Consider the following 12,323-nt stretch of genomic DNA (forward strand, 5'->3'; position numbering starts at 1 on the left):
GCTAGCGTTGTGGCTTCTCTGGTCCTGTAGGGGGGCCAAGGCAGGGTACTGGAGATCCAGGGCTGCATGGGGACCCAGGATATTACCTTCAGCTTCCCACAGTTTGACCAGGTTGGCTCCTGCCAAGTGTAGAATGTCTTCCCAGGACACGAGTACCACTGGCTTTTAACTATAATATCAGAATAATTAAGCTTTCCTGTGAGCACAGTTTGCTGCTGCTGCAGCTGCCTGGAGCCCTGGCATTTATTGAACACAAAGTAATAAATTATTGTCCTTTGTACGCTCAAAAGCCATCTTCATTATAGGCCCAGGACGAAGCTGCCACAAGGACACGCGGGCCTCGCCAGCTGCCTCACTCGCGGACGTCTTCCCAGGTCACCCTTGGCGCCTTCAGGTACCAGGATGGGGTGGGGAGAGACGGTGAGAGGGTGGCTCTCTCACGGAGAATCGGGTTAGAACCCCACCTCCTCAGCAGGCTGCTAATGGGGGAGAGGGCAGCAGGCTTGGCTGGGCGTGGGCAGCGCGGAAGGGCGGGGGCCGTGTGCCCACATTAGCAGGGAAGTCCTTCCCTTGAGCTGGCGGCGGCGCGGGAGCCTGTGCTCCCGCCGCCGGGTCTTCTGCGCCTTTGCTTGAGACTTTACGGTAAGCCGCTCCTCCCGCGCCCCCGCCCCCAGCCCCGCGCGGCGATCCCCGGCGCCGACGCCAGGCGCTGGCCGTGGTGCTGATTCTGTCAGGCGCCGGCGGCGGCTGCGGCCACGCTCCCTCTCCCCGGCAGGACCCGCACCCAAGCCCCGCCGAGCTCCCAGCCCTCCCATCGCGGCCCCGACCTGGGGCGCGGCCGCTACCGGCACCATGCGCCCGGCAGACCTGCTGCTCCTGCCCTCGCTGCTGGCGCTCCTGGCTCACGGTAAGGGACCCCGGCGTCCGGCGGCAGGACTGGGCAGGAGCAGGGTCCTGGGGGTGGGAAGAGAGGACCATCCCCGCGCTAAGCTCCGCGCATCTGGCTGCCCAGCCCAGGCACCGCGCTCCGCCGGCTGCGCTGCCCCCCGCGCCGGCCGAGCCGGGCGGGGCACGGGCTCCGCGGGCGGGAAGCTGCCGCTGCTCCCGCCATTCGCACCCGGCCGAGACCTCGCCTTTAATCATCTCTCCGGATCTAATGGGATTTTTCAGCTGCAATTCATCACGCCACCCACTCCCCACATACACTCACGCGTTCACCCGTTCGCTACCTCTCCACACTCCAGGCGTCTGGGAGCGCTGGGGCGCGTGCCGGGGGGCAGAGCACAGGGCGGTGAGTCGGGACGGTCCCGTTGGCGGCCCAGGGTCCCGCCTCCGTTGTCGCCCGCCAAACTTCTTTCGACTTTGCCACCCGTTCCGGGGCCTCTCACTGCGGAGGGACGGGGCCGGATGGCGGCCGGACCCGGATTTGGGACTTCGCTCACCTCTCTCCGCCTTGGCGCTGCCACGCGGGAGTCGGGATTTAGAGTACAATTCCAGGGAGAAACTCGGGGGGTCCGGGGACCCCTATCAGGCTCCTCGCTCTGCCCTGGGCTGCAACAGCTGAGGTCCTGAGATAGAGACTCTGTCCTCCCCGGAGTCCTTTCCTTGCACCCTCCATTCTTGCACACGCCCGGAGCTCTTCCTACCTCCCCGCCTGCCGTCCTGCTCGGCCCCTCCCCACCCCATGGCCGCAGACTCTTCGCGGGAGGACTGGTACCTCACCCTGCGGTCCTCGGTCCCCCGCTTGCGGTCAGATTTCCAACTTCATCGGTCCCGGGTCGAGAGAAGCTTGGCCATGGAGTGTGCAGCGAGGGAATGTTAGGGAGAGGATGGGGGTTCTGTGTCTTGGGGAAGGAAGGTTTCCAACTCTCGGCGGGACCTGCCCTGGCTCAAACAAACGCTCTCAAAACTATGGACACCCACGTCTTTCTTCCACTGCAGCCAGTGACTGGTGTGATCGCCGAAACATTGCTTGGCGTTGGGACCCACCATCCCTAGGAGTATGGTTCGTAGGGCATGATGTGGAGGGGGGAGAAGGTGGGAGTTTCTAACCTCTTCACTCCATCTTTCCAGGCCTCGTTGGAGCTCAGGGCGGTGGGGCCGGGGCCAGGTTGGGCCCCTGGGCCACGGTTTTCTTCGCTCTGCGTCCCCAGAGACGTGGAAGCCCCTCTCTGAGCCTCTGGCTCCAGCCACACGCAGCCAGGTGTGCTCACTCTGCTCCCTGGCTGCCCAGACCGGGTTCTTTTGTGGCTCCAGGAACTCAGGAACTTCCCGCTGCGGAAGAGGGAAAGAGTCCTGAACGCCCTACAGGGCCAGGGCAGGGAGAGGGGGGAGGAGAAGCTCGCATCCTGGCCCAGCTGTCCGAAAATGTCCCTGGGAGTCCGGGGCATTTCTTGTGATTGGGCCATGTCCTTGTGCTGGACAGCTCCCTTGGGGTGCAGGGCCTGTGTGTGCCTCCTGGCCTGTGGTCCGAAATCTCCTGGGTGGGTGTGTGGGTCTGTGTGTGAATGTAATCAGGGCCCAGAGTGTCCGGAGTAGTGGGTCCGAGTGTGTCTGGGCTTCAGAAGGTCTGGATGTTGCCTGAGGGCTCAGCAGTGAGTGGTGTGAGGAGTGTGCAAGGCCGCCAGTGTGCGGTGCAGCCTCTGCCAGAAAGCTCCCTGCGGGGCTGGAGTGAGACTGCGGGTCTCCAGGAGGATGGCTGGTGTGGCCGGGAGTCCGGGGAGCCTCGCTAGGCTTGTGGGTGTGAGCGCTGAGAAGAATCTGTTCACTCTGTGGCAGAGAGTCTGTGTGTGTCCAGCCAGTGTCCCTCCCTGACCATCCGGACCTCCCCAATGCCCACGAGACCTCTCCCCCAAGGGGTGCGTGGGATAGGGGTCTGCCTGCTTGGAAAGATCTTTATTTTCACTCCCCAAGGGAGAAGAGGAAGGAGCCTGGCAATGCCAGGCCTGAGGAGAGAAGGCCTGGACCTGGGCCAGCCCTGGCACACCCCTTCCTCCCAGCGGGGCTGCACGGTCCCAGTCGTTTGGGTACTGAGTGGCCTCACCGGCAGGCAATGCATTTGGCCATCTCAGGGCTCCTGGGGGCTTCAGCAATGAGAAGGCGGGCCCGGAGCAGTAAAGACCTCGGCCTATGAGCCTTTGTGGCTGGGTGGTGCATCCCTCTGCCTCGTGGCCTCGAGAGGGGAGCCTCAGCTTTCCTCACATTTTGGCAGAGAGACACAGGCTTGGATGCAGCCGGAAGCAGCCCGGAAGTGGCAGGAGGCGGCATAGGTGGAGACCTCAGGGGCAGGGCAAGATCGTGCTGGGCCAGGCTCAACCCCATGGGTTCAGTCCCCTATTCCCTCTGCAGCTGTGGGGGCACGATCGGCCTGAGGCTTGAGGGGCGCCATGAGCCACCGGTGGTCCTCTCAACCCACAGTTGGTACCCAGCGATCCTGCCACAAGGGAAGAGGAAAGCGGTTTGGGAGGGGCGGCGTGTGCTTGAGCCTGCTGTGTCAGTTTAATGATTTTTAATGAGCAATTACCTTTAGTCATTCTCCTAATTTCTGAATATCAATAAAGTTAATTAAACTCTGCATGTGTGACTGTGGCCTGGGGAGATTGTGAAGGTGGAAGCAGCAGAAACTGGGGTGGGGTTTGGGTCTCCAGAGGTAGAGGCTGCCTCCACTGGCTGTGTGACCTTGGACCTGATGCTCCCCCTCTCTGAACTCTGATGGAGTATGTGGTGGGAAGAGTGAGGGAGGGGACAGCAAGTAGGGGTTGCTCTCTGTGCCAAGAACTGGGGGACGGTGTCTGGGAGGCAAGAAGAGGAGGAAGGCTTGGCCTCCAGGAGCCCTAGTGCTGAAAGAGTTAACAAACCAGGGCTGCCTTAACATAAAATGGTAATTGCCGTTTCCTGCAGACTCTGTGGTAGGTGCTGGAGTCTGACCGAATATTCCTGAGTCTGGGGGCTACAGCCGAAACTAGCACCAAGCCCTTCTCCCTGTTGCCCAACCTGGCACTTTGGGGTAAGGAAGGGAGTGCTGGGCACAAGCCTCAGTGGGAGACAGTCTAGATTGCACTCAGAGCCCCAGAGGTTGACATGGCGGGCAGGAGGCTCCCCTAGCTTTCTGAGGAGACTGGAGGACCCAGAAAATGCCACGGACTGGAGGGGAAGTCTGGGTTGGCTTTTTGCCCCTCACGGGCCTAAGCTCATCAGGCTAGGCAGGGCCTGGCAGCGGTCCCAGCCTCCTCAGCAGGGTGGCAGCTTAAAATGCCTTGGAGACACCATGGGGCGCTAATGGGGATTGAGGAGACACAGGGGCTGGGTTTAATTAGAAACTGGGCTTAATTAGAGCTTCTGTGCCCCTCCCACCGTGGCTGCCTGAATGGTGGGGGGCATGTCAACAAACCTCCTTCCTTAGCCCCTCCCTCCACCCAGCCCTAGGTGCCCAAGCGTGCCAGCCTCCTCCACCCTCTTTGTCCCCAACTCTCCAAGCCTTTTCAGGCCCCATTTGCCAGGCTGGGCTCAGTTCAGGGATGCTGCGCCCCAACCTGGGCAGAGCTGTCAGAGCTGGGTACCCCAACCCCCAAATAAGAAAGAGGCTGTGGAAAAGGGCGTATAGGTAAGGATTACTTTAGTGAAGCAACCTCTCACTTCAGATGGTTAAGAGCCTCAGGCTACCTGTCTGTCCTCAGGCATGTCTCTGTCCTCTGTGGGTCTCCACCTCCTGGAGCGTTCAAGTTTAGGGGTGCACCAAACTGGTGGTTGCCAAGCCTGGAAGCACATTAGGGCCTCCAAAGGCTGTCAAGTCATGCAGATTTCTGGGTCCCCAGCTTACTGGCCTCCTCTCAGGGAGGAAGAGCCAGGCTGTGTATGTTAGAGGCTTGGGGGCGGGGGGTTGGTGTTGAGGAGACAATGCTACCAGCCCTAGTCAGCAGCTGGGAGGTGGGGAGCAGGTACTAGGAGGTCTCCAAGGCCCCTTTCACACTAATTCCGGCAGGAAGCCAATTTGCCCAGCCAGGCCAATCAGTTCCCCAAACTATCCATGTTTTCAACAGCTTCTGGTCTCTTGCTGTTCCTCCTGCCTGAAATTCTTTTCCCCTCCTGGGCCAACCTGGCCCACTCCATCTCATGCTTCAGGTCCCAGCTTAGTTGGCCCTTCATGCAATTCTTCTGCACATATTTATAGGGCATCTACTATATGGTTTCTCAGGGGAAGCCTCACCTGACCTCCAGCCTGGGTCAGGGGACTCTTCCGTGCTCCCACCATCCCCTGGCTTTCCCCTATCAGTTTACCCATCTTGTTGGATCGCGAGCACCTGATTGCCTGATGCTCCTTTCCAAGAGCAAGACGGAACTCAAAAACAAGGGTACCAAATCTGTTTTGCTCTGCCCCTCCATTTCAGGGCCGTTCTAGAATTCCTCTCTGGAAGAAGTTTAGGGTCAGCTGCCTGTTTAGAAAGGAGAGCTGGGTGCATGGCAGCTGGGACTGTGTCTTGAAGCTGAGTTTGCGTAGCAAGCACACTATTTTTACATAGATTGTATGTTAGGATTTTTTCCCTCTCCTAACGGTTGGCCAATTATCCCAACTGTAAATTATAGCCTTTACTTAGTTTTTCCCTTCCACAAATTAAGCTGTCACGCTGTCAGCCTGAGGTGGCTTGGGGGTGGGGTGCTGATGGCCATTCTTAGAGGGCTAAAGCCTCTCTCCTGCTGCCCTAGTGCCACCACTGCTTGGGTCCCCAGTGGCACAGAGCCTAGCACATGGCATGCATTAAATACACGTTGAATAAACTCATGAGCTGTGCAGGTAGGCAGTGGCAGAGTTAAGCCCAGAGCCTAGGCTTCTTGACTCGCTCCCACAGCATATACCCACCACTTCTGCTGGCTGGGAGGGGGTGCCCTCCATGAACTTAAGGACTGAGACAAGGGAGGGGTAGCCCCATGTCTTCTGTCTTTATCACCTCCTCATCCATCTCAGCTTCAAACACCCTCACAGAGCTTGGAAGGACCAATATGAAACCTTGGGAGCAGCTCTGAGCCTGTCATGCCCTTGAATGAAAAGGTGGGGGTAGAGGAGTCATCCAGGACCACCACAGTTCATGTCCAGGAACCTTCCACAGCTCCGAAAAAGTGGCCCCTGCGGTGGATCCATCCCCTGGGGTACATTCATTCATCATTTCACAAACATGTTATTGAGGTATGAGGCCTGGCTCAGAACCCTCAGGGGCCAAGTCTTTCATTTTTAAGCCTTTTCTATTTTAAGACAAGAGACTAGTTATCCCCACTTTACAGATAGGAAAACTGAGCTTCAGAGAGATTAAGTCACTTACCCTGGGCTTAAAGCCAATAAGTAATAAGACTACTCCAAAGTGCCTGCCCATTTTGCAAAACCTGGCTGCAGCCAGCACTGTGTCTACTCCCCCACCCTAAGGCAGAGCTTCAGTACAAGCAGATGGGAACCCAGAAGAGTATCAATATCCTAATAATAATAATAATAGCAGCAACAATAATAGCAAACATTTATCAGATACCAGCTATGTGCCAGGCACTGTAATGCTTTATATACATTTAGTCCTCATATCATCTCTATGAGATAGAAGCTATTACCTGCATTTTATAGAATGCCAAGTTCAAGCCCATGTTGTCAGACAGACCCAAGACATAAATGGCTCCTAACTTTCTTCTAGCATGTTTCTAATGATGACAGTGGTTTATCTTCCTGATGTCTACCCTCAGTCCTTACTGATGTAGATTAGGGACATTTTATCTGGCTCAGTCCTTAGGGGCAGAGGAATAAAACATCTTTTCTGACACTTGGAGGCCAGTATAGAGCACGGGACTGGGAGTCAAGTGAACCCTGAAGTGTTGGCCCAGAGGCCAGTGACCTTGGGTAAGTCTTATTCTCCCATCTTTTAGGAGCCTTGGTGAATGAGAATACGAGTCACTCCTCTCCTGTATCTGGGCTGCCCCACCTACCCCCACCCCTACCCCCACCCCTGCTGAGGCCCAGCCCCCAGGGGGGAAGGCCCAAGCTTGCCAGAAGCTCAGATCTTGGACAGGACTGGCAACCAAGCCTACCACAGCTTCCCTCCACCTGCCTACCTGCCACGCAGCTGCCCGCCCTGGGAGGGGAGGATCGATGCCGCAGCACCGGCAGTGCTGTTGGCCATTGACTGTTGAGATTTCTCAGGCGGGCTCTGGAGTAAACAAACCTGCTGCTTCTCCAACAACAATCCAGCTCTCAGGCTGCAGAGTGCAGCCTTGCCGGCAGACAGGCTGGTGGAGAGGGGCGGGGGTGAGGGGTGCTGGCTGGGCTCAGCAGGGACAAGGGGCTCTGCCAGGAGATGAGAAGGAACTGAGTGTGTGGGAAGGTGGGCAACGGAGAGACGGGGTGAGGGTGCTAGGGTGAACCCTAGACCCTGTGCATGCCTTGTTCAGTCCAACCTCTACATTTTTGCTCAGCCATTTTTCCATACCTGGAATGCTATCCCTGGGTCCTTCTGTTTATTTCAGTTCGACTACCCCCTCTTTTCCTGATCATCCAGCCCAGAGGGCTCTCTCTCTTCTCTCAACACTACCACCCATCAGGAACTTAGCCCATCCATCCATCCTTCATCCACCCATCCCTTTTCCATTCAACAACCCTCTATTCAGCACCTATCAGGTGCTTTAACAGGCAGAAATGCAACATAATCCCTGCCCTTAAGGAACTCATTTTGGAGGGGGAGCTGCCTTCTTAATAAACTCAGCTGTGACTGCCTCCCCAGCTAGACTACAGACCCTCTGATTTTAATTAAATGTGATACAAACAAGATGCTCAACAGCATCCAACCACTCACCTTCAAAAGGACAAGATATTCCTGGCCAGGGACTGCTCTGAGCCTCAGTTTCTCTTCTGTAGCAAGAGAGTTCATCTTTGGGGTCTTTGAGGGCCCAGTGAGCCTCTGGGATCCCTAGGCCAGGCCTTGCTTGGTGCCCCCCATCACAACTCCTTCCATCTTTGCTGGGTCTGAGTGTCTCTCTAACCTCCCAAGAAGGCAGAGCAGGTGCAGGGCCCCTCCTGCCACCAAACCACATGTGCTGGAGAATCCAAGCTGTGGGTCTCTCCCCTCCCCCAGTGCAGTCCCCAGGGGCCCAGCCAGAATCCTGCACCCATCAACCTCAGCATCTCTCTCAGTCCCCCACTCCTCCCCTCCCCATGGGCTCCTCTCTCTACCCTCAGGACTCTCCTTCCAGCTGGTCATGTGCTGCAAGGGCAGAACTGCAGGGCCCCTGTGAAACGTGCCTGAACCACAGAGCAACCCCCAACAGATGCTCATTTGCATGCTGTTTTACCCCCTTTGCATTCTCGCTCCTTATAAAAGGCACAGAAGCAGGCCCTGCCCCTCCCACTCTCAGCCCTGATCCCTCCCCCATTCCCACCCCCATAGCTTCTCCCTCTCTCCCTCCCAGCCCAGCAGCTGAGCACCAGCTCCTTTGTGCCCCAGGCAGCCACCTGCTGAGTGTCTGGCCTGGATCCCACCAGCCAGCAGGTGCCTAGGGAGCCCCAAAGCCTGTGAGGGGGGGATATCATGCAGTCTGGAGAGCCAAGTTGTGCCTCCGGGAGGAGGGGGCAACCCCAAAGGAAGAACATGATTAGAAGAATGCTGGTCGGGGCACCAGGACTCCCAGAGTTTAAACCTGATACTGGCTCTTACTGGCTGGGTGACCTTGGGCAAATCATGTCACCTTCCTGTGCCTCAGTTTCCTTGGGAATTCATGGCATCTGTCCCACCTCTTTCAAAAAACAGCATCCAAAATCAAAGAAAATCAGAAGGGGTGGTGACAGGGAAGAAACTGGAAGCCCCGCTTAAGAGGAGGGTCCTCGTGCAGCCAGAGCTGTCCAGCACCAGGAGGGGCTGGTTTTCAGGTCGTCACTGGAGGGGCTGGGTCAGAAGCCGGAGGAGCCCAGGGCTGGACTCCCAAGGCAGGGGCGGGCAGTGAGTGCCAGCTGGCCCAGGTCTGACTAGGAAGCTGAGACTAGCAGTGTAGAGGGATGAAGGTTGGGATTAGAGTGCTTCTAAGGGCTTTCGCCCTGGCTTGCTGCTCTGATGGACATTCTTAGATATCATTTATATCCAGCAAGGGGATGTGCTAGTGATTGGAAACATCTGGTCTGGCAGCTGGCAGCCTCCCTCTTGTTGTGAGGTCCTATTTTCTGGCTGGTTAGAGGAAATGGGGGAGAGGGAGTCACCTTCTTTTGAGGACGGAAGAGCCCCTGGCGTCTCCAGGCAAAGGTGTAAAGGTGGGACCAAACAAGGCATGCCTGAGAGAGGTCGTTGGTGCATTTGCTTATCCAGCCTGCCCTGGTCCACCTTCCTTCACCGCCCACTCCATTCTTTCCACCTCCTGACAGAGCCCTAGCCTTGCTCTTCTGGGTCCAGCCGTCTCCCTCTCATCCCCCCACCCTGCCTGCCAGCCCAGGCTAGGAAGAAGCCTGCCGCTCAGGCTGGGGTGGTGCCCTCAGCCTAGTCTCTGTTGCACCTGTATCCCTGATGCTACCTCTGGCGCTCCCTGGTCCTTCCCTGCCCTGGGCCTCGAGCAGAGGAGACTGACAGGGACACAGAGGGAGGACTTAGCCTTCTCTACTCAAGGTGTACACACACCCCGTCTGGCAGGGTCCTTGGAAGTCAGAGCAAGGTTGAGTCAAGAGAGAAGACTGAGGGATTGGGGGCTGCACAGCTGGGTCCATCTGGTGTTCCCAGGGGGTCTGGGGGAGAAGAAGCCCCAGATATGCAGGTAGCCATGTCTGTATATATCTCTGCCTGGCTTGTCCAACTACCCCTGGGTGTCTGTGTCCATATGTCCCTGCATATCTGTACCCTTCTGTCCCTATACCCTGGGACTGTGGCCCTGGGTGTAGGCACAGCAGGTCCCAGTTCAGTCTGGTCTCTCCCCTCCCCAGAGCCTGTTCCACTCTCTTCCTCCCCAGTCTTGGGCTCCACTGCCCTCAAGGAGACTTGAGCTGCTGCTGCTATTTTTAGCTGCTCTGCACCCCTCCCCTCCCCCACTCAGGCTTGCTGGGGAAGTGGGGAGGACAAGCTGAGCCTCCGAAGCCTCACAGTCTGGGGTGTTGGGCTGGTAAGGCCCTTTCCCCTCAGTCCCACAGGCCATAGAAACAAGGGGAGTCTGGGATTGTCCACAGGTGCAGGGCCCATGCCCTGGGGCAGCTTAGGCCCCATGCCACCTGCCTGGGGCTAGGAGAAGGTCCCAGGCTACCCTCCCCCTGCCCCCTCCAAACCTCTAAAGGCAGATCCCAGGCCTCCAGTGATTCTTCCGCAGGCCATTTGGAAGTAAGGCAGGACCTCCTGCATCTCCCCTATAGAAGCTGGAGAGACAGAATGGAGTTCAAAGTGTGAGGGGGACGGGAGGGAGTATACCTGGATGAGGCTACCCACACACACACACAGGGACTTCAGGTACTGGAGATAAGGTGTATGGGGTCCAGTGACATTCAGAAGGAAAGTGGCAAGTCAACAGAGCACAGTCCCCTGCCCTGCCAGGCCCCCTCCACTTTTACCACTGCCCACTGTGAGGCTCCATCAACCCCTGCAGTTGGGCACTGATAGTAGAGGGGCTGTGACTCTCCACCCCACCCACCCAAAGAACCTAAAAAGCCAGGAACCAAGTACTATATGAAAAGCCAGACAGGCCCAGAGAGGGCAAGAGAAGCCCAAGGTCACACAGCCTGTCCATGGCAAAGCTACCTCCATGCTGGAGACAGGGCTCTGACAAGGCCTCACCAGTCTTCTCAGCTTTCACAGCTAAGGACAGACACTCTAGTGACCCCCAGGGGAGAGAGAGCCCACCTCAGCATTAAGGATCAGGGCAACTGGGGGTCTAGGTGCAGCCAAATCCCTCAATCCATCTCTTCCCAGATGTAGCTGACAAAAGTAGCCACAGGGCAAAGGTCACAAGGTCACTTTGGCCCTGGTACATAGAGTGAGCCTCTTCCTCTGACCAAAGGCCACAGAATCTTGGGGCTACCGGGCCGGCCATTCAGCTCAGAGGTGAACACAGGCACTGGGAGTAACCTCAGTAATGCCAGCTTTTGAACTGCAGGGAGGATTGGTGGGGGGAGGGAGAAACAGCCCAAAGATGCTGGTACTTTGGTACCCTGGTAGCTTGCTGGGCTCAGTGGCTAGGAGGGACTCTCCTCCGCAGGTACCTGGAATTGGGCAGGGGGCAGAGGATGGAGGGGATGGCCATTCCTCCTCCTCCCTAGACCAACCCCTGTCCCCCAGCTTCACCACTGGGCTGGGCTGACCCAGCCCTGGCACTAGCTCCAGGGAGAAGGCCTTCATAGCCTTCCTCAGCCCAGCTGACATTTCCAAGGTTTTCCATTCAGAGAAATATGATCCCTGCTGCTGCTGAGGTGGCGGCGCTGAAGGAGGGCTGACCTGAGCACCCAGCCCAGGGCCACATCCCTCCTCTGCCCTGGCCACACTCCTGCCAGCTGGCATTATCACGAGGAGTTAGCAGAATGGTTAGGTACCAGCTGGTGAGGGAGGTAAGGCCAAAGAGGGTCCAGGTTGTTCCTCTCCTTCCAGCCTGCCCCAGGGGTGGGCGTCAGTCCTGCTGCCTCCACGTCCAAGGCCAGCCCCTTTCTCTCTCCCAACGCCCCACTCCAGGCCCCCAGCTCCTGTGCCACCTGTCCAGCACCAGGAACTGCTGGCAGGCAGGGCTAGGGGTCCCAGGGCCAGCAGGCAGGCAGTAGCGGGGAGCTCAGGGCCACAGGGGAAGGTGTAGAGCACAGCAGGCGACGCTGTAGTGGAGGCCTCATTAATCACCTCTCCAGCCCCCAGCTCTGCGGTGGCGAGACCATATTAGATTTTAAATTGGAAAGCGGAGAACGTGGCAGTTAGCTGGGCACTCCCTCTACCCTGGGCCCCTGGCCACAGCCTCACAGGAGAGAAGGGGCAGTGGGGAGGAGAGGGCAGTGGCCCAGAGCCCTGTCCCCTCTCTCCCACACACCCAGAGCCTGAGGGGCTGTCCAGGCCACATGGCCCTGGGAAGGGTCAAGTCAGGGTCCAAGAAGGGCGCAGGGTGAAAAGGAGGCAGCACAGCAGCCGCCTTGGGGAGAAGTGCATCCCTTCTGGGAGGTTGGGCCTTTCCAGGCTTGAGGACCCTGAATCCAGGTTCCAGGGTGTGGCGTCCATGGTTGAGAACAAAGGGTAATGACTTCTGGCCCTTGTGTGTTTGGAACTACACACACACACACACACACACACACACACACATGCAGACACATGCACACGCTCATGTATACACACGGGCCCACGTATTCACAGGCCCACACA

At 57.7% G+C, this 12,323-nt stretch overlaps 1 protein-coding gene across 3 annotated transcripts in view; it reads left to right on the forward strand.

Moving 5' to 3' along the window:
- The first annotated feature begins 317 nt into the window (after positions 1–317).
- Positions 318–12,323, forward strand: part of SEZ6 (seizure related 6 homolog) — a 45,488-nt gene continuing 33,482 nt past the window's right edge. For 2 of the 3 annotated variants that reach the window (XM_029212122.1, XM_029212123.1), the window contains exon 1: positions 692–907. In XM_029212122.1, coding sequence (XP_029067955.1) covers positions 853–907 — 55 coding nt within the window. In that variant the 5' untranslated portion in view covers positions 692–852. Of the gene's footprint in view, positions 395–691; positions 908–12,323 lie in introns of those variants that run through there. The other variant, XM_029212124.1, reaches the window with a different exon arrangement.

The sequence above is a fragment of the Monodon monoceros genome, unplaced genomic scaffold (genome assembly GCF_005190385.1).
Source record: "Monodon monoceros isolate NGI ecotype Baffin Bay Population unplaced genomic scaffold, NGI_Narwhal_1 Super_Scaffold_9, whole genome shotgun sequence".
Taxonomy (NCBI): Eukaryota; Metazoa; Chordata; class Mammalia; order Artiodactyla; family Monodontidae; genus Monodon; species Monodon monoceros.